Source organism: Chelonia mydas, chromosome 15, assembly GCF_015237465.2.
Source record: "Chelonia mydas isolate rCheMyd1 chromosome 15, rCheMyd1.pri.v2, whole genome shotgun sequence".
Classification (NCBI taxonomy): domain Eukaryota; kingdom Metazoa; phylum Chordata; order Testudines; family Cheloniidae; genus Chelonia; species Chelonia mydas.
Genome location: NC_057856.1, coordinates 17,296,215 through 17,321,919, shown reverse-complemented (window position 1 = coordinate 17,321,919; position 25,705 = coordinate 17,296,215). Strand labels below are relative to the sequence as shown.

The following is a 25,705-nucleotide window of genomic DNA, read 5'->3' as shown; positions in this document are numbered from 1 at the left end:
TCCAGAAAAAAAATCACATTCCTGTTTTATAGTTCATCATGAAAGGGTTGCCTTCTAGAGCCTTTCTGGTCCATAATAGGTTTACATTAGGAAACTTTGACACGAGAAAATAGCTTAACTATTTGCAAACTATGTTTGAAGAAGTTGTGTATAGTCTGTCCTGCTGAATCTGCATGATTAGTAAATAGAAGAGGAAAATTAAGTAAGATGTAGAAAAAGCAAATCCATGAGCGATAGGACGACAAAACAATGAAATTACACACACATACAAGCCACGAACCACTAAGGCCTTGTTTCAGAGTAGCAGCTGTGTTAGTCTGTATCCGCAAAAAGAAAAGAAGTACTTGTGGCACCTTAGAGACTAACAAAAGTACTCCTTTTCTTTAAGGCCTTGTACGCACACAAAAATTGTACTAATTTAACTACATAAGTTTAGAACCTGTCGATTAAATCAGTGCTATGTCCTTGTACTGACTCTCAAATTGATTTAAGAGCTCCTTATACCAATTTAGCTTGAGCTGGTAAGAAACAAAGGCACAGAGAACTCAGCTGCTACTGGCATCCCAAAGCTGCTCCAGCCCGGGTGCTGCTAACCTGTTTACTGCAATGGTAACAGCTGAACTCGCTGCAGAGTAGACTGGGGAAGTGTCTGATCACAGTGGAAGAAACAAGGCTGCCACCTCTAGAAATAGCTGACAGAGGATTGCAGAGTATCTCCATGAAAGCTCCACTGAGATAACTCGAGTTTAAAAAAAGGGACATCCCTGTTCAGATAAATAGACTGCTCTGCATGGCCCCTCCCACCTAGCCCAACAAACCCAAGAAATGAAAAACAGACATCGAATCTACCTCTGTTTATTCTACCTTTACCCAAGCACAGGGCACGGCTATGATGTGGACTGTGTAACCAGACTGCCATACATCCCTTCTCTGAATGTATTCCCTGAACTTTTACTTTCTAATCTTCTAGAAGTAAAGCTGAAAAGTCAATACTTTTGTCTTAGCTTTGTGCCATTTTTTAAGGAAACAGGCAGGAGGGGAGTGGGGGGAGAGGGGGCAGATTAGGTCTGAGGGAAAGGAAAAGCAAAAAAAAAAAAACAAAAAAGAAACCACACAACCTATTTCAAGTAATAATGCATGTACACACTTCCCTGAGCCCCCATCCTCTTCACCTGCAGGCTCACCGGCACTTGTCTGGCGGGCCTGGATGGACTCCTGTGGAGTTTCAAACAGGTCCTGGCTCACCGCCTGGTTTGAATCCCCAGCCGTATCTCCCCACCACCCCTGGTCATAGCAAGGATCTTCATCTCAGGCCCCTCTGAGGTATCCACAGTCACTGGCAGGGTGCTGGTGCGGTCACCACCAAGTGTGGAATGCAGTTCATTGTAAAAGAAGCAGTTCTGCAGAGCAGCACCAGATTTCTTGTCCTCTCCCTCCCGTCATGGTATGCCCGACATAACCCTTTCACGTGGCACTGCTCCTGATCCCTGCCGTGCCCCTTTGCCAGCATCTCCCGTGCAACCTACTTGTAGATGTCATTGTTTTTGCAGCTGGTCGGTAGCCTGCTTGCATATTCTCTTCTCTCCACAGCCCAAGGAGATCCAATACTTCTCGCCTGCTCCAGGCAGGAATGCATCCAGTAGTTCTCTGTGCGTGGAGCAGGCTTGGTCACTTTGGCAGTCAGATACACACAACACACGTGAGGAAAAAGCACTTCAAAAACACGCAGGGATTTTAAAGGGGAAGGTGGCTTCCAGTTTCTATGACCCATGGACAATGGAGTTCAAAACTGTGACCAGAGAAATCACTGTCACAGGACAGGGGCATTATGGGACAGCTGCTGGAGGACTGCTAGAGTCCACACAGGTCATGCATGGTCTGCACTCACACTGTGTCAACCTAAGTAGGTCAACCCTGGCTCTGCTTCATTCGGAGAGGGGTGTTACTGCATCACTGTAACAGGATGCTTATGTCAGCTGCAGACACATGCATAACTCAGTGGACACCACTGAACTTACATTGACCTGAATTTGTAGCATAGACCAGGCCTCAGGCTAAACTGACATAAGGGACTCAAAGCAATTTAAGTGTTCACATAAGAGGTTTTCACTGATTTAACTGCATTAGTTTCTAAATTGAAGCAGTTAAATTGTTGCAATTCTTGTGTGTAGACAAGGCGTAAGAAAGTCCTTTACCGTACCAGGATGTTTTTCTGAAACTTTACATACAATTTAAGAAGATTTTGCCAGTATTGGTGAGTCAGGAAAGAGAAAGGGAACACATTTACCCATACTCGTCAGCCAGACTAGGAGCATGGTAGCCTATTTGTAGGTTGGTCCACACAAGGCCAGGTTGTACTACAGAATCACAGTAATGAGGAGTCGTTTTGTCAGTGCTTCTAACAATGCATCATTTTCTCTTGCAGTTTATCGTCTAGGGTTCAACACCTTATAAAAGGCATAGCAATTTTCTTAGCCATCTCCCACTCAAGAATTGACCACGCCCAATCCTGCTTCTCTGACTTAAGTCAACAAGATCTCAGCCCAAGATGGTGTGGCCTACAGTGGTGCAAGACACAGGAATGCTAGTCCGAGACGTATGTTGTGGGTCAGAGTTACAAAGGGTTCTCTCTCTCTCAGGTGGTAGAGGTCAGTAGCCACTGACTGCAGCAGCTATTGTTACAATGGGAAAAGAAAGCTAGCTCGTTTGACCTATGGTAAAAAGTGCTGGTTCAATACATGGAATTAGACTTTTCACCAGCGGTTACATACACCTGGATCCCTTGAATAAGTACCTTGTTTCTGTTTGAGATCTTAGCTCTTTTCAGAGGACTAACTTACTCAGCCCAGTGGTTTATAGCTAATTACTGTCCTTGCACAATATTTAATTGATTGTATCACCTGATTTGAAATGGGAACTGCAAGGTCTTCGATAAAGAGAGCCAAAAAGAGGCTCCAGCTTTACCACTAAAGCTGCTCCAAAGTTCTTGTTTCTATATCTTTTGCTGAAATGCTATTTTGTAACTTACCATTAATATTTGGTGAAGAATAAATAAATATCCCTAGACCTCCAAATACACAAGGATTCTTTCTTATGTTATTCGCATCATATGTATGGACATAACAAGTAAAGACAGGTCCCTGCCCACAACAGTTTACAGTCTGACATTCTGAACCTGCAGTTGGTTCTAGGCAAGCACAGATATCGATCTACCTGACTCCAGTTGCAGGATCAAGGCTGAGACCTAACAATAGACGGGGTACGGTGGAGAATGCATGGGAAGGATGAAAGTAAGTGAAAGATAAGGTGATGTTTGTGTCCATGAATTTTAATTACTTTTACCTTTTTTTGATAGGGCAGATTTGGAGAAAGGGACAAAAGCAGAGATGGCAGCATGCTTCCAACTTGTAAAGCATAACACCTTCACTCACAGTAGGATGGGCCAGAATACTAGTCCTTTTCATGAAATTAACTCTAGAACTAATTCTTACAGTACAGACTCGTGAAATCTGATGATAGGCTAAATAAGGTTTAGGACTTCACATCCCTGAATCCTGCAGAAAAATGTAAAATTTCTATAGGAACTGGGGTGTACATTATTCTCACTACTTGGATATACATAGCCTATGCTAAGTTACTGATAACACCTGATCTCATTACCTCTCCTCCCACCTTCCACACACAACCCAGCCTCTACTGGGGATCCCAGTATGTAGTGATATAAAATCTAGCTAAGAGAACTGTTTCTCCCTTTATCAAAAATGAATTGTAAATCAAATACAACAGACTCGGGAAAGGATCATAATTTCGCAGTTCTTGAACCACAGATCTTACAATTAAATCAGTCCCACTAGCCCTGTAATACAATGCAAGAAACATAATTTGGCATGGAAGATTAGCCACTCTAGAATGATATAAATGAATGTTTAATGACTACAGTGTTATAGCATAAAACATTTAACGGTAGTTGGTGAAATTTTGATACAGGCATGTCCATATAGATTTACACATTAAAATAAAAAATCCCAGTTGCATCATGCCAGAAAGATGTACTAACGGCCCTCTTGTTTGGCTTCTGGCACACAATGAATGGGTAAAGGCCAGAGGGCAGGCAGAACCTTTGGAAGAAAGTCTTTCATGGCAGCATCTTGGCCAGGACTCTATGTATCAGCTGTACAAAAAGCCTGGCAGTGGCACACATTTGTGCATCAGACTACTAAAGTAGAAGGCAGTCTCACAGCAGGAATAAAAGTTTAGGTGAGTTATTTTTTTATTTTAACTAACTCAAAAGTTGGATTAAGTAACTTGCCTGAGGTCATACAAGAATCAAACCCAAAGATTGTCCTCCTCTAAAAAAGATGCCTCATCTAGACTATCATTCTGCTGACTCAGAATTATTCCCTATAATTACATTTGCAGTTATGGTGTATAAGTGCTAAGCATTATTACTGAAACTGCTTATTAGTGCCAAGGATGATGCTGGTTTAAACACCTGTCCACTGGGAACTGGACTGCAACCACAACTCATTTCACAGTCAAATGAAAAGAGGTAATAATGACTCATTCATTACTGACCTAGACTAGTTAGATGACCCAACACTTTCAGAGGAATTTAAAAGCCTCCCCTGAAAGACATCTGTATCCACACTAATCATCCTATCTGAATGCATAAGAACCATATATCAGCACACTGAAACGTGGCTCTTTGAAAAAGATCAGTCATAACCAACTGCTTCACCATTTTAAAAGATGACCATTACACACACACACACACCCCCCAGAGTCCTCTTAATTGAGACATCCCACGGGATGTCTTATCTTCCTGTTTAGGTAGTTGTCCTGATTAACACCTCAGTCCTGCATCGAGCTTTGCACAGGCAGATCCCTGCGCTCACATAGACTCCCATTTAAATCAGTGAGGCTCCATGCAGGTACAGGAATCTGCTTGGGTGAAGCTCACGGCAGGACAGAGGCTTAGACATGAAATAAAAAACAAGCAAGGAGAAGGGGTTCAGTGCAGTCTATCTTTACTCTTCTTTAGCTTGCGTGTTAGGAACGCGGCACACAGATTTCCCCACTTGTTTAAAATGGCATTTGTACCCAGTGGCAGTAACTAAATGAACCCGCTTGGAAGAAGTGGTAGACAGCAGTCACTGACATTCACCTGTCAAACACCATGCCCTAGCTGGGACACATCCTAGCAAAACGTGAGGAACATTGTATTTAAAAGAAACCAAAACTTCCTCCATACTTATGTGAAGAAGCATTGAGCATCAGCACGTTAAGTGTGAAAACTTTCTCCCCCCCCAGGGCTAGATTCCTAAGGGTCTGTCTACACAGCAACTAAAAACCCGCAGCTGGCCTGTGCCAGCCAATTCGAGCTTGCGGGCCTCAGGCTGCAGGGTTATTTCACTGCTGTGTAGACTTCCAGGCTCCGGCTGCAACCCGAGCTCTGGGACCCTCCCACCCCACAAAGTCCTAAAGCCTGGGCTCCAGCCCGCACCCAGAAATCTACACAGCAATGAAACAGCACTGCAGCCTGATCCAGACTGAGCCGGCATGGGTCAGCAGCAGGCATCTTGACTGCTGTGTAGACATACCCCAAGTGTGCTCAGCACCTACAGCAGGGGCCAGATTCTCAACAGAACTCTGACCCAGGAGCTCCAATTGTCACTTATTTAGGTGCCTAAATGGGCGTGGCTGGGTGCTGAATGCTTCTAAAAATATCTGGCCCTTCAAGTACAGTTGCTGGTACTTTTGTGTCTCAGTAGCTGGAGGGCAGCATTTAGGCCTGGTCTACACTAGAGTTAGGTTGACATAAGGCAGCTGGGTAAAACTATTTACCATGCCTTTCAACATTTTATTGTACAAAGTCATATCATTGCAAAATATTTTACCCTGGGTGAGGGACATGAAAATTATAGAGCAAGCCACATATCATGGAGACAGGAATATGAGAAATAATAGATTTTGTAAAACTGGCTATATGAGGTTATCAAGAGTGCTTAGAGCAATAAGCCATCTTTGACAAGCATGGGTGGCGGGATGAAAACTGTGGAATAACTGCTCAATAACTCTCTCAAACATTTTGTATTTCACGTTCTCTAAAGGATCACATTATAAAAAAAATCCACAAGGACTAAAATAGCAAAATATTTTCTTGAATAAATGATTTTTTCATACAGACCCTAACACAAATTGGATTGTTTAAATATACATGTTCATCTATAAAGCCAGTCAAAACTTAGTCTCCTGGGGGTTTAAATTAAATTGTCATTTACATTTCCTCTTTCGTATCCTTGTCAAATAATCTATGTAATATCTATATCACAACAGGTGAAGTACATTGAGCATAGGGAAAATGTATATAAGCAAGCATCATTTAATTTTAATTTTTTTTTTTTTAAAAATAAAGGAAGAGAGCTTTGTTTTGAACAATGTGATGCTTAAAATGGACAAGTTTGGCTTCTTACTGCTTCCCCATCAACCCTGTCTGCTGGCTGTCAAAGGCAGGCCTGGTTTTGGAAAACCCCTCCTTTTTACAGCAAATTCAATTTAAGAAAGTTGTATGGGATTATTTTCATTTTATATCTAAAACCTCACTTTAATTTAATTTTGCTCGTGAGTGAGATCTCATTTTGCATGTTTGTTTTTCTCTTAAAAATTAATGTTTTGCACTAGCACGATCGCTCCCAGGTAAATTACGATCCAGTAGTGGTGGGTCTCAGTGGTCAATCCTAGTTTGCTGTCAGCAGTGTACTGAGTTGCCTCAACATTTTATCAGAATATAATATTCTGTTTCGTCTTATTACTTAGCTCCTCAGAGGCCAGCAATACTGAAGTGTAGTACGACATTAGCCAATTGAACTGCATATGTAAATTGAGTGCATTCTAACTGGTAGCAGTGGCTTCAAATTGTTCACTTCCTGGATGGTGCAGAAGAGGTTGCATACGGAACCCCCTACAAGATCTACAATGTCCAAGTGGTCTCAGGCACCAGACTCGAGGCTTTGTCTTCCCCTCTACTGAGTGGGCTGGTGTCCGTATGGAGGCATAGGTTCAAATCCCACTCTTAACACACAAATAAGGCCACTGGTTCCCTGCAGGCTGAATATGCAAAGAGAGTGAACCACATGGGGCCAGAAAAGACGCTGAGATGGCAGATTCTTCTCCTGTTCCCCATGGAAGGCAGGCCTGAGAACATCAGTATTACCAACCCCAGGTGTTGTGTTTTTTTTTTTTTTTTTTTTTTTTTTAAAAACACCAAAGATTCTTAAAAATAAGCTTTAGATTCTTGCCTTCTGGGTTTTAACCCTTTAGGGTACACTCAGGTCACACTTCTGAACTTGTGTCTCCAACCATGAGAGTGTGCAACTCTTCAGTGAAAGCAGAGATTCTCACATAAATGACTGACTATCTCCAGGAGCAGGGGCTTTAAGAAAAAAACATCAAGTCTCATGAGACTTGCAATAAAATGTGAAGAAGCTGGCAACAGTAATCTTTGCAAGAGGTGGCTCTGCTCACTACCGAGTGTGCAGGAAGCACCGTTTTGCTCCCATACTGTGGAACAGCAGCATCCTTGCTGGGGTTTTTTCCAGGCTGCCTGAGTGATTTGGGTGCGGCTGGGGAGGGAGGGAGAAAACAGAGAGACCCCGACCCTCAATCTTACACCAGTCTGTCCAAAAAGCACTCGTCTCAGGTTATTTTGCAAGGGTTTATCAGCAGTGAGATAACAGTAAAAAATAAATACGTAGTAGTTTACTCTCATCTACTGCAGCAGGCGCCTCATTGCTGCAGGAGAAGATTTGACGTGTACAATATCTAGAGTCTGTAGCAGCAGACAAGCTCAGCATACTAAACTTACACCCTGCTCTGTAGGAAAACGTTGGAACTGGATGTTCTAGAGTTTGATTGCATATACTACATTAAACGCTCTCCCCAAAGTGAAATCAAAGCCTAAAACAACCAAAACACGAATAATCGGACTCTAGTTTTGTTCTCATTATACATATGGCCAGGGACCGTTTCATGGTATGTAGCCTCTTAATTAACAGTGGCTTTACTGTTTGTCACATTCTAGCTTTAACTCGGATTACGTGCTCAGTTTAAGTGTGACATTTACCCCTGTACAGAGGGCCAAAACAGGCTTATGAAACCATTTAAATCCAATGTCTTAAAGTGCTAACTCCCTGAGCAAGGGCAGATTTCACACCAAGTGCATTGTCGAGTACATGCTGACATTTCTTGCATAGATTATCTACAGATTTTAACCAGGAGACAGGTTTTGTTTTGTTTTTTTCCTCTTCATTTGCACGAACAGCAAACTGCCTCAATAACTTATTTGAAACAATCCTGAATTTAAACAAATGTGTGACCGAGACAGACTGAAGCTGCTCAAAGTATTGTTATTTTACAAGGTATCAGTAACTTTTCCCTAAAATTGTCGTCAAGTCTTGATAATTCTGCAGCAAAATGCATGCTAGTTAACTGTTCCTTTCTATGTATTATGAGTTAATTCAAAACAATTTCCAAATGGAGGACGATGCTCCTACTTCGAAAATAATCAAGTGCATACCATCTTGTGAATTGCAATTCAGATTGTTCTGGCATGTGTGGAAGAAGCTTGTCTAGTGAAGTCCACGATAAGGGAATTAATACTTGGCATTGAAATGTTAAGTACTAAAAAAAAAAGCAAGGTTATTTTTACTTGGTGGACTGGCAAGTGTTTTTTGTTTTACAAACGCTATTAAACTAAGGGAATGTCTACACTGCAACATTAAGTCAACTTAAGAGGACATACAGCCACCACAGTGATTAATTCAATTTTTAATGTCCACACTATGTTCCTTCTGTCAGTGGTGAACATCCTCACCAAGAGCGCTTACACTGATTTAACGGGCATTGTGGGACACTGACAGATGGAGCCCCGCTGCCAGGGCTCTCCTTCACACCCTCCCCCCCTCCCCCATCCCTCACCACAGGCCCAGCCAGCAACAAGTGATGTAAGCAATGCAGTGTATACACAGACACTGCTTTGAACTAACTACATCGACTTAAGCGCTACACCTCTCACGGAGGTGAAGTTAAGTCGGTGTAGTGGGCGACTTACACCAGCCAAAGTGACATGTTAGTGTAGACACTAACAGGCATGGTAAAATAATGAGTAATAAGCTTCTATATAAAGCAGCTGTTCTCACACTAACGTACAAGGATTTAGCCTTAGAACACCTGAGACACTCTCCCCCTATCTGCAGTACGATCCAGGCCATTGGGAAGCCTCAGAACATAAGAGTAAATCTCAAATAGTTAATGATTTCACATTCGGAATCTAAAAAGTCAGTATTTACTATTTAGCTATGATTGAAAGTAACCAAGATAATTTCTAAATTGAGTTAATAAAGGTTTTATTTGATATCTGCAGCCAGTTCACATGATGAGATAAAGGGTAGCATTCCCAGTAATATCTACACAAGATGTATACGTTAAGATCCAGCTATAAATAAATAGTCTACCCCCCCTGTAAACAATAATTGTTAGGTTAGTCTAGCCATATTTTATTTGCAGTAGTAGGAGAGCAATCTGGGGCTAATGAAATATTCCATCTGGACATATATATTGCAAACTGAAGTTTTATGTAACATGCATGATGGTGTTGTCTAGTCATCCGAGTTGATTTTTATTATCACTAAGTCAGATGTTCGCAAAAATGTCTTTCCCATTGCTAAGTGGGTTTCCTTTTAATCAGAAGTAGGCTATCTGTACGGTGTCAGAGAAACTATTAAATGCTTTATTATCATATGGATTGTAAGGTTTTTTGGCACAGGTGGAGAAAACGTCAATGTATCTTTATTCATAATTACATTTTTTCTCTGGCTAAATTCACTTAATGCGTTTTTTCTTAGTGTAATTTAAGATACCTATTGAGATTGTAAGAACTCCAATTGTCTAGCCTTAGATCAATTTCATCTGGCATTGCTTGATGGGGGAAAAATATAAAAAACAGACACCGGAGCAGTGACACCAAAGTTTTGCTGCATCACTACTACTTCACCCCTCATGTTCAGCTCCAAAATTCTTGCAGCGATGTAATGCTACCATTCCACTTTTAAGGCCTCTTTTACATGAGAAAGCGTTCGGCATAATCTAATGCGTGAATTCAAACAGATATACATGTAATGCTGTACCTATTTTGGACACTTTTTTCACTAGGTCACTTGAGAAAGGGTATAAGCTACACTGAAAAGCCACTCATAATAATGTTCACATGAGGATATAACTGTAAAACTAGCAACTGTCCCATGTAGACAAACCTTAAGACAGTTGGGGAAAGAGGTGGAGTAGGCGGACCTTGCAATTCTGAATTAGTTACCACTTTCAAGAATTATTTTATTTTGAATGAGCGACCCTTATAGTTTACATGATCCAGAGACCAACAGAGCTTGTTCCCAGGCTGTATATAAATAGAAACAATCTCTATGAAAATGTTCAAAGGGAGCATGCCCAGCATAGTTTTCAAACATGGACCATAGTTCAACTAATATTCCATAAAAGACCCTAAGCCAAAAAATTGCTTTGGTATAACCAAGTACAGAGACTAGAGGCTTATGCTCATCTAATTCAGACAGCACTTTGTTTTACTCTATTTCTGTATGCCTCAAGATTCCTAAGCTCTGTTCATTAGGAAAATTAAAGGAACTTGCTACTAGCATAAATCACACATGTTGGTCAGCCACAGCTGCAGCCAACATGCAGGGATAACTTTCATAAGATTAGCTATTTTGACTTTTCAAACTAGATTAGCATTCCAATACCACAGTGAGGACTGCATTAAAAATAGCTACTGAAAGGAGATTAATATATAGTCTCTTCTCAGTCCACATGCATCTCTTAGTGGTAGAGAAGAGAAAAATAACACAAAATAAGAGGGCACACAGGAAATAGTCTTGTTAAGTAACTAGGTTCTACAAACGATGGAAAACCTAATCTACATAATTAGAAGACCTGCTCGGCCTCTTAAAGAGTTTGTGTACACCTGGATACTTAGGAAAATTAATGAATTAACTAAAGGTGTATATGTAATATGGACATCTATTCAGAATTAAAGTAGCCTTAATTCAATTTAACTTAATACATTTCCAAATGTCATTTTAATACTGAATAGAAGCATCCAAACAGGGGTTTGATGAGGTTTATATAGTTTAAAAGTAAATTTGGATCAGTGTTCCTGAGCGTTCCCATCTCTTCATGGAAAATTCACAGGCAAGTTGGTGTGAAAAAGCTAGGATGTATATTTAAAGCATAATAGTTATTCCACATCAATTTCTGTGTGGATACTCCCTTATTCCATACTAAGAGTGCCTTTTTGCAGTTTAGGTTAATAACTATTCCATACTAGCTATTCTGAATTTTTTTCCCCTGTGTAGACAAGCCTCTACTGTGACACACTGGACAAATCACCTTTGTGCCTCAATCTCTCTACCTGTAAAATGGGGATAATATTGTTTACACAGTTTATGGCTGAAAAGCACCATGTTAAGTGTTAGCTATGTTACTGTCAATGAGGAATTTAAACGTGTGTGTTGCATCCTGACTTCAACTGTGATTAAAACTTTTACCTTTAGAGGCCCTAATGTTTTGTCCATTTCCCTCTTAGTCCACAAGAGTATATAAACTCTGATCATAGACATTGCTCATTATTGCCCATGAATGGATTTCTGCTCCTAAAAGAGAAAAACAAGCATGCTAGATCCGTTGGACTCCACATGAGGAAGAGTCATAGAATCCATGGGAACTGGCTATAATAAAACCATGTTATATTCCATTATAAAAATCACCTTTCACACTCTAGGTAAATGGACTTTACCACTGAGAGAGACTGGATTTGTGTCTCACCATGACAAGTGCTGACTAGTGTCATCTTATAGAACCTATAAACCCACAATGAAACTGTCACTATTTTGCCTTTTTAAAAGGGCACTTCTTTGGGTTGATACAAATAAACATATTTCAGAGACACTGGAAAGCCTTAAAATTTACACCTTGATTATTTCCATCTGAAAGACCTTACCTTTTCCAGAGTCATTCCATTTATCTTCCCAACTGGAAATCATGCACTCACACAAAGCAAAAGAAAAACACAAACCTGCCACTAAAGAGGCTTTCAGAATATAAAAGATGGAAAGCTCTTACAATACATTTGCAGATGCACATGACTGTCCTCAGTATCATCTCAGGCTAGAACTTTTAGTAATTATGCCGGAGAGTTAATTTCAAGTTCAACTTCATATTAAGCAAGATTTCTCTCTTTTTTTTTTTTTTTTTTTTTAAAATCTACACAGGAAGTTGCACCATTTTAAACTAAACAGTGTTATTTTACACCCATTTTGTTAACCTTGTGCAGCTTTAGTTGTGGATACTCTTAAATTGATTTAAGCCAGGCTTATATTAGTTTAGCTTGCATCACTAAAGTCACAGTTGCAAGCTGAACTGCTATGGCCAGTTTTAACCCAATAGAAGTGTCCACACAGTGGTTTGCACCAGTTTAACTAAATTTTGTACATCACACCTTTTGTTAAACTGGTGCAACTTGTGGTGCAGATAAATCCATTGTACAGGTGTGAGGCTGCTTTCATCTAGTTTTCAACTATGTAGAACACTTTTACAAGTGCACTTTGATACCAGCTGAATTTGAAATCTCACTCTCCATGCCTGCGGGGTCAGAGTGTAACTCTGGCGAACGTTACTGGTCCCTCCCTCTGTACCTGATCTGCAGAGGATGAGTGTTATGCCCTTACCCCCACAGCTGGAGACTGTTTAGCTCAAGTGTAGAGATGCATGTTTTTAGCTCTGGAGTAAAGGCAACTCAGGCCTAACTTTTAGGCCCAGATCAGACCCAAGCCCACACAACATGAGAGGATCTAGTCATTTTCTGATCTGACCCTTCCCCCCAAACCAGCGTTAGCATGGCTCTCCTCCAGGCTGTGCGGTCAGCAAGGCAGCTGGTGAGTCCCCTGCTCCTGCTGTCCTCTGCTGTGCACACTGCAAAGTGAGAGGTGCAGAGACATCCTGGTGCACTCACTCCACAGCACAGCAAGATGGCAGAGGCCGGCAGAAGCAGGCCCAGTTCAGCCACTGCCGTGCCCAACCCACAGGAAGGAGATGACCCAACCCAAGAAGGACCTGTTGTTTTCCCACCCAACCTAACTTGGGCCCAAACACTTGAAGTCTAACCTCATCAGGTTTGGGTTACAGGGCTCTAGTCTGGAGGTCCCTGCTTCACTCCTGGGCGTGCTGGACAAGATGGCATCCAAACAAGCAGTGAGCATTCAGGGTACTTTTTCCAGAAAAGCTAAGAAATTTCACACTTTCCCTTTTAAAATCCTCAGTTAACGAAGGCAGGTTTTTCTGATATTTGTGTTTCAAAATAAGCAGGAAGAATCCTGAAGGTGAGGCATTGCAAGAGGTACCCCCGACAAGCCAGGTTAAAGGGATACTGTCAGCTTGACTTTTGAAACTAATTTAAAAATAGTGTTCCGATAAAACAGCTTTTAAACAATATCCAGATTTAAAGAAAACAATTAAAAACCGTGTAATGGGTTCCTTCTGCTCCCCCGTGATGTTTAAGGGCATGATTCAGGAAGTGCAAGAGCAGCACTCAACGTGCTTGAGCCGCCCTTTTTCCTCCGCTGTGTACCTGCTCCCTCTTCACCTTCAGCTGTTATTAGTAAACAGCACAGGGCCTGGAGACCAGCACAGACTGAGCTAAGAGGTGCAAATGATCAAGGAAACAGCTGATTATAAACCAAAGTCGACTGAAAAGGAAAACAGGTTTCCCTCCTCTCTAAGTTCTTCCATTTCTAGTAATTTTGTATTACTTGCAACTGCACTGGCTAAAACATTATCAAACTGAACTGATTTTAAAAAAAACGTATAGTGTCCCTTTAACATTAACCTAGCAAAACAACCTTAGCTGTGTAGCAACTGATGGCATCCTCCTAAGGGTACATCTGCACCACTCAGACTATAACCAGCATAGTTACATCGCTGAAGTTATGTGGGTATAAACCCATAGCGTAGACGCAGCCTACACAAACACAAGGGGGTTTTCCATCAGTGTAGGAAAACCACAGCCCTGAACGACGGGAGCCATGTTGATGGCAGCATTCTTCTATTGGACATAGCTGCATCTATACTGGGGATTAGTCTGGCATAGCTTCATTGGGCAGGGGTGTGGTTTTTTCAGAAAAAAAATATTTGGGTTCAGAATCAGAATTTTAAGTCAATGTTGTAAATTAAAAAACCTGGAGGAAATATTGGAAACTCTTTCCAAAGAGTATAAAATTCTCTAGCAAGATTTAGGATATTCTGAATAAGACAATGCCATTACACAAATAAAACTAAACAGGGTGTGGCAGGAGATAGCTTCTGGAAATTAACAATATTCAGACAAGGAAGGAATGAGAGGACATCCCTGTTACCAAGCTTCTTGGTTTAAAGTAAACAATGGAGGACAGAGGATAGGAAACTGTCATTATTTAGCTGTCTGTTTACGGATTCTGAAGTGACAGTGGAGCCAAAAAAATTACTTAGGACAACATCGGAGACTTTGTCTTCATTGCAAAAAAGGAGATGTGTGTTTTTCATCTAGAAAGCAATCACAACTTAAAAATCTCACTGGAAACAAGGAACAGATAGGGTTAACCGAGATTAGCTTCTATTGAGGTAAAAACTATGCCCCCTATCCAGCATCTGCATCTACTAGATGCATTGAGACATCTTCATATAAAATCTTACTGGAGACAAGGTAACTGTCTCAATGTAAGAACACTTTTTGTAGTGAAAACATGGCCCAAAGATCAGATCTAACAACCAAACCTCCATACAGCTCAGTGAGGTACTTGCCACTGAGGCCTTACCTTCGTTAGGAAAAGGTGTTTTAAGATGTAAGCATCTTAGTGTAAATAAGGCAAGTTGTAGTTAATGTGTGTTAACTGATCAAGGTAAACTTTAAACTCCCCTTTGCGCAGCTAGCATGTTAAAGTTACATCTAGTTTGTCTACACTCAGACTAACATGTTAGCTCACGTGTGTTAAACACTGCTAACCCTGTTTTCCTAGTGTAGATATGGCCTGAATGTGCATGCTAGAATTCAGCTCTAAAGCCAGTAAACTAAGCAGCTTAAACATTTAGCTAACTTTATTCCAGTCAGCATCCTCGATGCTTTCTTAAGAAGGTGCAGAAAACAGTGTGCTCAAGACTAATGATTGATGAGCTCTGTCTGGGGGAGGCGGTTGCAATGTTGAAGTTAAAGCTAATAGCTAACTTGCTCATAGCAACAGCAGTTCTCCTGGGGGCGGGGAGGGGGACCTATTTAGAAGTGGGACTGTTAATTCCACTTGTCTATCCCCGTCAAAACATCATTCCTCCTTTTTTTAATCACTGTATTGCAGAAGTGTTTGTATTTGACTATTCATGGAGTGCTAACCAGGTGGGAGGCACCACATGTACATTTAGAGGACACATTCTCTTGGTGTCCCTAGCCTCCGTTTGCCAGAAGCTGGGAATGAGCGAGAGGGGATGGATCACTTAATGATTACCTATTCTGTTCATTCCCTCTGGGGCAACTGGCACTGGCCACTGTCAGAAGACAGGATACTGGGCTAGAAGGACCTTTGGTGTGACCCAGTAGGGCCATTCTTAAGTCTCAAGGAGTTCACAATCCAGTCCAGACAGGCAAAACAGTTCCGAAGTTGTTAGTACACTAAGTGCCAGGATCTTGGGATTTTTTCTGAAAGAAATTGTGTGGGTGAGGAGAGAAAAGAGTTCATCAAGCATCATATAACCGACATCAGCTGTCCTCTTGGGCATACAGAGGTAGCAGGGGACAGCCATTTTTTATTTTTAGATTTGTAAAATGTGCCTTTCGTGTCTCAAACTATGTATTAAATGTAACAGCTATCACCTTTGCTAAGAAAAATGACACACAAAGCTTGGATAAGGAACTTCCACCCGTGCTGCAGTAAATCTGGAACTTTCAGCACCAAAACCACAAGCTGCTACCAAGTGAGCTAAGGGAGAGCTAATACCCAAGAACTCCTTTAGCTGCACCTAGCAAGCTGTTGGGCAGAGGCCAATCCACTAGAGGGAGACATACCTACACACTAAGCCAGCATTTACACCTTCCACCATCCTCTAGAAATGGTCAGAGCTGAGTGAAATTTTTCATTTCAAAACATCTTAAAACCATTTTTTCAGACAAGTGAAAATTTGCGGAAGACTTGTTCAAAACTGTATTTTCCCCTTCTTCCCATTTGCTAGAGGGAGAGGGAGGAAAAACCAAATCAATTTTTCACAGAACATTTTTAGAAAACAATTTAAGTTTTCTGCAAAAAGCAATTACTAGGTTATTAACCAGACAGAGAAGTGAATTCCATAAGAGGACTTCTCACTGAGAACATTAAGCCACTAATTAGTTTAAGCACTTTCACAGCTTTTAGAGGTAGAACTCCACATTTTAACAGTGTTTTCCCTCCATCTTTAACTCAGATGGTCACTATTTTCTTTTCACTCCTACTGTGACTAATCTTCAATTTCTCTCTCCTTGCACACCTATTAGTCTTTAAGTCTATTTTCTCTGGGATGGTCCTGTAAAAAAAAGGTCCCGAGTAACAGACTGCAACCCCAGAATGTCTGTTGCATGCACCTATGAGTACATTCCATTTACTTCCTCTCTATAAAAAACAAGCTGAAGTCTTATCTTTAAAATTTATTGAACGAGTTTCCACTTTTTGAATTTTCTCTTTACTAAAAGTTCTCCCGTTTTATTAACCTTGTTTAAACTCCAGTATACAAGTTTTATTACAGAAGGGACTTTTTGCTGCCTCCCGTGATCTCCGTGAGACCATTTCTGCAACGTCTCTCTATTAAGTTTCATGTTCCTGCCATGATTTAAAAGGTGTTTGAGTCACAGAATATTCCTAGAACCAGCATTCCATTTCAGTAAGTGGAACCACCAGAAATTTCTGACAAGGGGGGGAGGGATAGCTCAGTGGTTTGAGCATTGGCCTACTAAACCCAGGATTGAGAGTTCAATCCTGGTCAATCCTGGGGGGGGGGACCCATTTATGGATCTGGGGCAAAAATTGGGGATTGGTCTTGCTTTGAGCAGGGGGTTGGACTAGATGACCTCCTGAGGTCCCTTCCAACCCTGATATTCTATGATTCAGTGGGAGAACTCAAAGCTTTTCCTAACTTCTCTGCACTTACATGTATTGCCACACTTTTGTTTAAGGCCCTGCATTCTTAGCATATTGTGCTACCTGCAATTCTGATGATCACAGATACCAGACTAAGTTCCACAAGTTCAAATCATTCAGTACTAAAAACTGCAACAAGTGGCAAAAAAAAAAAAGATTGGTTATCTTTCTCTTTCCATTCTGTTCACTACAGAATCACATTTCACTGGATGCAGTTGTGCATTTACAGCACACACACGTTTAGTAAAGTACAAAACCCTTAACTGTTTAACTGCAATTATGCAATTGCAAATACATAAAGGGGTGAGAGTTCATGGCAGAAGTCTGGTTCTTTGGTTGAACATCCCCATGTTTACACCATGGTAGTCTGTGGTCAGAGGCATAAACCCCCATCCTCCATGAAAGGTAAGTTAAGATAAAAATATTGTATTCTGTTGCCAAAAATGACAGCAATTTGAAGAAAGCATGTTGAAGAAAGAGGTAACAGAATTTCTGCTACAAGTGAATGGTCACTCTAGATTTTTTGAATTCTAAACATAGAAACAAATTTTCCCTTCGTTCTTACCTGCCGCAATTACTCAATACATCTTTCCCATCCATTTAAAAAAACAAAAACAAAAAACACAAAAAAAAAACAAAAAACACAACTGTGAATGCTAATCATTTTTGAATAAATGTTAGATTTAATTACATTGTACCAGTCTTTTATGGGACTGAATTAGACCACCTCTTGGAATGCTTGTATTTATTATTGAAGCAATATACTTTGAAGAATTAAGGGCACAGAAGTGCAATTCAGTCAAATTCCTTGATTACTAACAAATTTAACTCTCCCCAAAAGAGCCAAAAGGGGACACACAAGAAGATTCCCACGTCTTGGTGAAAAAAGTAGTGAAAAAAAATCCATAATGGAATTTGTGTGAATTAAAAACATAAGAGCACCATCGATTAGCAGCACCATGGAATAACGCTAATGCCAATGTCTATGTAGTGTGTATTTCAAATGATCTTTAATTGCTACCAATTTATGATTTAGCAAAGTTTTCAGACAAAAGGCTAAAAATAAAAATTCAATTAGTAAAAAGCTTAGACTGGCCTTCATTTTTAAAATGTAAAAAGCTCTTCATGGGGAGGAAAACATTTACTAATGACATAAGGCTTAAACTTGCAAGCACTTACACACGTGAGTGGTCCCATTCACATTCTCAGCACTTTTCATTAGAGTACAGTTACTCTCAAGTGTTTTCAGTATTCTCTGTACAGTAGTTCAGTAAGTGGCTTGGACGTGATAGGTAGCTAGGTAAAGTATTTTCATATTTAACCAAAATTATCAGATTATCTTAATTATTAGATTCCCAACATAAGGAAGATTAAGATCCTGATTAGAGTGTCCTACAGATTCATATGCTAACTTGGTGTAATACACAAGAATGACCTCAATGAATTAGTCCGTCTTGCTAGGGCACTGAAGTTCATGTCACAGGAATATCTGCTTAAGAACTGAAAGTTTTAAATAAGGAAATAGTGAGTGTTGATAAATCTTAAAACTAGACCCTTCCAGCTGATAACATATTCGTGTTATGATTGTCATGAATACAATTCAATCCTGGTAAGGCTTAACCATTTAGGACCAGTTCCTCAGCTGGTGTAAATCAGGGCTTCACTGAAGTCAATGGAGAAGAAGATCTGGTTCACAATCCCAGCCTTGCAGAGATGCTGCCAAAATCTGTAAAACAAGCTACTAAGGTGGAGAGAGAGTTGTTGGAGAAACCAAACATGGACTCTACCTTGACTTACCCAATGCAAGTCAAACAACTTGTTTGTATTACAAGAAAAATATTTATTGAAAAGCTAGTGGAAGATGGAAAACCAATTCTTGAACAGATCTTGTTTGTGCAAGTGTTGGTCTGGCAAGTGACAAATCTAAGGCCCTGTCCATTCACACCTACTTGCTACTCCTGTTATAAATCAAGACTTCACAACAGCCGGCAAGGGTGTTCTGGGACTAGAACTATTCTCAGAAAAAGCAAAGTGCATTGGAAGACATTTAGTCATCGACCATTTGCAGCACTGAATTCAAAGTCTCTTATTCAACTCAATAGATACTCATACTTCCAAAGGAATAGTCATATTCCTTTGTATACATCTGTTGCTTATGATACAGTGAAACATTATGGTAGTACCGAGAAATCATTTAAGTTGCAAGCATACTTCGTGCAAGAGTCACAGTAAGCTTTCTTCCCCCGAACCCTCAATGATTAGAACTGAACATCACAGAAACTATTAGTATGTAAGGTTCAAGGTCACAGAACAATGAAGACTTCTTAAAAGCCACACACTGTCAGTCTGAAATAACCGAACCAAACCACATAAACCAACCTGTGTCTCATGTCTGTCCGTGTACAGCCAACTATAATTAGATACTCAAATGATGAATGGCAGGCCTGTAAAGCTAGCAGCAATTCTTAGAGTGACAGTCACAAGGAAGTACAGGATTAAAGCTAAAAGAAAAGGAGGACTTGTGGCACCTTAGAGACTAACCAATTTATTTGAGCATAAGCTTTCCTGAGCTACAGCTCACTTCATCGGATTAAAGCTGGCAATTTCTTTAAACCGAAAGCACTAATAAAAATAAAGAATGATTTGGTCAAGGGCATGTGTGCCATCGTCAAAAGCTCCTTCAACAATACAATATAACCAATATTTGTATCTTATTCTAAAATTCTAAATTAAAATTACTCTAAAAGGCTAATGAACACCCTAAACTGCTGGTACAGTACAGTATTGAAAATCATATCACAGCCAATACAAACCCGATAGCAGACAAGAGTATACTCCCACTGTTAAATGGCAATCTTGCAGTGCTGACAGATTTCCTGGGCTCAATTTAAAATTCAACCATGACAAAACAGGATACATACAAACAAAGTTTCAAAATAAAGCAAGGAAGCATGAATCTTCTAGTTAATATCCATGTAAAAAGCTTTTCATTTCTAGGAGAGAGAGAATATTCATCGAAGCACATTTCAATCAACTACAACAAACCCATGAAGACAGTTTGGAACACACACACTTGAATTAAGTTATTGCGACCTCTGCTTAAAATATATAACAATGCCTTTGCAAGCAAACTCCAGTATTTCAAGCAAAAAAAAAAAAGGGGGGGGGGTTTAATACTCTCTAACTCAATTTAACATAAAGAGAAGGGAAAGAGAGCTAAAGCAGGACACGACTCACATATTAATATGACTACTGGAGAGCTGCAAGCCAGTGTCTTCGGAGCCAGAGCATAATTTTGCATCTAATGGGGGGAGGGGAGAAGAAATGAGCAAAAGAAAGATTTGCTGGGGGGTGGGAGAGGGCAGAAACACCACAAACCAAAACCTAAGTCTGTATATCAGATTCTGAAGCTTCAGGGACAGTTATATAAAAAAAGATACATCAATGATTATCAGCGTCTCAGAAGAATCCCCGTCCCCTTAAAGAAAACCAACCAACAAACAAAATAAAAACAGAAAACAAAAACCCATCAGATTTTCAATACAAAAGGCCACTTCTCTCTCTCTTCCCCCTCCCCCAACATCCACAGACTTTGGCCAGATTTCACTGCTAATGGCACAGAAGCATTTTACCTCTGCAGATCTATTTCTCTCTCTCACACACATAAATGGACTCTATTTGCATATAAGGGGAAGAGGAGGGTAGTTAATTGGCGCCTTTGGTGTGCACAGACAGCAGCTGCCAGAGTCTGGGAGATCCACCATTTCATGGCAAATAAACCCCTAACGGGGGGAACACACATTTTTATGCTGGGGAAATAGAACAAACCTCTGCAAACTGAAGCCAGGGAGGGGATGGCAAAAGGGGGGGGGGGGGGGGAGCCGGAGCAGCAGCGCCAGGGCCTTGAGGAGCTGTCAAGCCGCGAACCCACCCCCAGCAGCCCAGACCCTGCAAGCCCAAACCCAGCCCCCGCCCAACTGCCCCCAGCCAGCCCCCCCGGAGTCCCCCATTCCAAACCCTCCAGAGAGAAAAGCTCGGCTTTACTTACGTGAAAACAAAAAATAAAGTAGTCGAACCCACTAATAAGGCAGCTGCTGTGGAGACAGGGATGTATTTAGTAGGTTTAAACCTCTTTCCAGTGCTGCTGGGCATCCTGTAGTTAACACATCACTGTGCACTGCAACCCAAGAGGCGCCGGGGAGGGAGGGGAGGGGGGGAGAGAGAGAGAAAGATGCGAGGACCCTCCAATGCAGAGGCAAGGCAGGGAGCGGGGGGGAAAAAGAAGGGACGAGACAGAGAGAAAGGGAGTGAGAAAGAGGGATTGAGAACAGCTGACCTCCAGCACAGGAAATCCCACCCACACAGGCCAGCCCACTCAGCTGATGTCAACGAGCCCCTTAAGGTAGAACTGCTCGGCGAGAACCGCCCCACGCAAAGAATGAAGGCGGACAGGACCACGGCCACGCAGCGTACAGACACGCACGTTCAAACCTGCAGCGCAAACAGAGGCAGCTCAAGGCACAGGCTTTACGATCTGCACAACAGAGGCTACAAGGCAAGCCCCAAACGTGCGGTGGACACAATACAAACAGGCCTGGAGCTGCAGATTAAACCACCACACACGCAAATGCCTACCACGCTCATCCCTTATGTCCTATCGAATTGATAATTGTTCCATAGAATTTTTTTTAACCCATCCTTCAGCATTCAGTAGACACCTGTATTCCCGCTCTTGGGACGGAGAGGCTTTTTGAACCAATGTGGAAAGGGGTCGCTGTAACTATTTCTAGAGAACCCTATTGGCTTAAATTCCAAGGGACTTTTTCATGACATTCAAAAGTTGAAGTTAGTCAGTTATCGGGCTGCACAACACAATCCAGACTTTCGTATCAAATACTGTTGCCTCGGTACTGTGGGCTACTGCTCATGGACAAGCCTCTGCCAGGGTCCCATTGAACTCAGCAGGGCTCTCCATAGAGGGGGCTTTCTATGCCAAACAGCTTGCAGGATTAGGGTCCCTAATGAAGAACATCAGCACCACAGACCCAAGTTTGATTTACTGTTGAACCAGGAATCATGGTCTTCAGTATTCAAACAACTGCTAGGTTCTGCTAATTGAGTGTCCTGGAAGTTTAGTTAGTTGTTGCATGAATGATTTAATTAACCCAGAATTGTGTTGTTTGCTCTTCTGTTGTTTAAAGGGGTTTCATCCAGTGCAGTAAGGGGGGCACAAATACTATGTGATTGAAGGTGACAGAGCAGAAAGTTTGCCACACGGTTCTATGCAGAGAATGTTGCTGTGAGCAGCTCCCTCTGCTTCACATTAAAGGGGTTCAAGCTCAAGTACCCTCACTGGTCACAGTGGAACCAGTATCACGTGGGGAGAGAGGTAATCTGTTAGGTGCAAGGCCATTTAGGATTTTATAAGTGAAAAAAATATCTAAAGTCTTGTTTACACTGGATATTTGCCTCCATTCTAATCATCAGTGACCAGCTAAAGTTATAGCTACACCAATGCATACCCTTCGTATAGATCACAACCGTATACTGGTAGAGCTTACCTTGCTTCAACCACTGCACCTCGACAAATAGAAGCTTTCCTTCTCTACATTAGAGGCTAGCACAGCTACACTGGTAGCTAGAAACTAAACATCCCAATTTTGGCCAGGTGAATATTAATATTGCCCATTGTAAGAGGCCAAATACATACCTGATTTCCCAGTAAGAAATCAAGAGCATTCCCACAGGCTTTAAAAGAGCAATCCCAAGAGCAGATTCCCAGAGGCTTTAAAAAAAAGCTTGATCCTGATTACAAATAAGGTGCAGCAGTTTAAAGTAATTCAGTCAATTCACCTGCCCTCCCCGCACACCTGAACTGAAGCTCTTCCTTGAGCATAAGGCAGCTCCAGGAGAAGCATTTGGCTAAATTTGTAACCCTTCCTCTTTTTAGAGAAGTGAGATGAGTGGAGGAAGTGTAATGACCAGGAGGTTCCCTTTGGTGAGACCTATACTATCCATCACTATAGTATTTCGAAATTTACCATCCTCCCCCTTCAGAAATAGATCAATTTGATCAGATAAGATTGAGATGAAGCTGCATATGCAAACGGGACTGCACACCTTTCAGTGTCACATTTCAATTGGATAGAGGGAAGCTTTTAAGCAACATGCTTGCTGTCTATCTATGCAGCACTCAAAACCCGTGGGAGGCCTGAGGAATAAGAGACAAGGACAAGGAGTTAAACCCAAGACTGCTGCATGGCAGCATACAGCACTACTAACCAGAGCCTCTAATTCTACTTTGGTAGTTATAAATAATTAATTTCTCATGTACAATTATGAAATCTCAGAGTATCAGCTAGCAACTTTCTTTCTGCACCCTCTTAGAACAGAATTTGATTTTACATCTCTAAAGGTATCCAAAGAGTTTTAATTAGGGCTGTTAATTAATTGCAGTTAACTCACATGATTAACTCAAAAAAATTAATCACAATTAATAGCACTGTTAAATAGAATACCACTTAAAATGTATTAAATATTTTGGACATTTTTCTACATTTTCATATATATTGTATTCTGTTGTAATTGAAATCAAAAAATATACACTTTGATAATTTTCACAGTGCAAATATTTGTAAACAAAAAATTTTTCAGTTCACCTCATACAAGTACTGTAGTCGCAAAAAGAAAAAGAGTACTTGTGGCACCTTAGAGTCTAACCAATTTATTTGAGCATAAGCTTTCGTGAGCTACAGCTCACTTCATCGGATGCATACTGTGGAAAGTGTAGAAGATCTTTATATACACACAAAGCATGAAAAAATACCTCCCCCCACCCCACTCTCCTGCTGGTAATAGCTTATCTAAAGTGATCACTCTCCTTACAATGTGTATGATAATCAAGGTGGGCCATTTCCAGCACAAATCCAGGGTTTAACAAGAAAGTCGGGGGCGGGGGAAAAAACAAGGGGAAAAAGGTTACCTTGCATAATGACTTAGCCACTCCCAGTCTCTATTCAAGCCTAAGTTAATTGTATCCAATTTGCAAATGAATTCCAATTCAGCAGTCTCTCGCTGGAGTCTGGATTTGAAGTTTTTTTGTTGTAATATCGCAACTTTCATGTCTGTAATCGCGTGACCAGAGAGATTGAAGTGTTCTGCGACTGGTTTATGAATGTTATAATTCTTGACATCTGATTTGTGTCCATTTATTCTTTTACGTAGAGACAGTTTGACCAATGTACATGGCAGAGGGGCATTGCTGGCACATGATGGCATATATCACATTGGTGGATGTGCAGGTGAACAAGCCTCTGATAGTGTGGCTGATGTTATTAGGCCCTGTGATGGTGTCCCCTGAATAGATATGTGGGCACAGTTGGCAACGGGCTTTGTTGCAAGGATAGGTTCCTGGGTTAGTGGTTCTGTTGTGTGGTATGTGGTTGCTGGTGAGTATTTGCTTCAGGTTGGGGGGCTGTCCGTAGGCAAGGACTGGCCTGTCTCCCAAGATTTGTGAGAGTGTTGGGTCATCCTTCAGGATAGGTTTAGATCCTTAATAATGCGTTGGAGGGGTTTTAGTTGGAGGCTGAAGGTTACGGCTAGTGGCGTTCTGTTATTTTCTTTGTTAGGCCTGTCCTGTAGTAGGTGACTTCTGGGAACTCTTCTGGCTCTATCAATCTGTTTTTTCACTTCCGCAGGTGGGTATTGTAGTTGTAAGAATGCTTGATAGAGATCTTTAGGTGTTTGTCTCTGTCTGAGGGGTTGGAGCAAATGCGGTTGTATCGCAGAGCTTGGCTGTAGACGATGGATCGTGTGGTGTGGTCAGGGTGAAAGCTGGAGGCATGTAGGTAGGAATAGCGGTCAGTAGGTTTCCGGTATAGGGTGGTGTTTATGTGACCATCGTTTATTAGCACTGTAGTGTCCAGGAAGTGGATCTCTTGTGTGGACTGGACCAGGCTGAGGTTGATGGTGGGATGGAAATTGTTGAAATCATGGTGGAATTCCTCAAGGGCTTCTTTTCCATGGGTCCAGATGATGAAGATGTCATCAATATAGCGCAAGTAGAGTAGGGGCGTTAGGGGACGAGAGCTGAGGAAGCGTTGTTCTAAGTCAGCCATAAAAATGTTGGCATACTGTGGGGCCATGCGGGTACCCATAGCAGTGCCGCTGATTTGAAGGTATACATTGTCCCCAAATGTAAAATAGTTATGGGTAAGGACAAAGTCACAAAGTTCAGCCACCAGGTTAGCCGTGACATTATCAGGGATAGTGCTCTTGACGGATTGTAGTCCATCTTTGTGTGGAATGTTGGTGTAGAGGGCTTCTACATCCATAGTGGCCAGGATGGTGTTTTCAGGAAGATCACCAATGGATTGTAGTTTCCTCAGGAAGTCAGTGGTGTCTCGAAGGTAGCTGGGAGTGCTGGTAGCTTAGGGCCTGAGGAGGGAGTC

At 41.3% G+C, this 25,705-nt stretch overlaps 1 protein-coding gene across 3 annotated transcripts in view; it reads right to left on the bottom strand.

Annotated features, from left to right (window-relative positions):
• The window catches only part of ZDHHC8 (zinc finger DHHC-type palmitoyltransferase 8), a 185,198-nt gene extending 163,572 nt beyond the window's left edge, over positions 1–21,626 (bottom strand). For all 3 annotated transcript variants that reach the window (XR_005222374.2, XR_006286085.1, XM_027817321.3), the window contains exon 1: positions 21,304–21,626. Coding sequence is in view for 1 of the 3 variants with exons in the window: in XM_027817321.3 (XP_027673122.1) it covers positions 21,304–21,407 (104 nt within the window). In the remaining 2 variants the exon portion in view is untranslated. The remainder of the gene's footprint in view (positions 1–21,303) is intronic.
• Between the last annotated feature and the right edge of the window lie 4,079 nt (positions 21,627–25,705).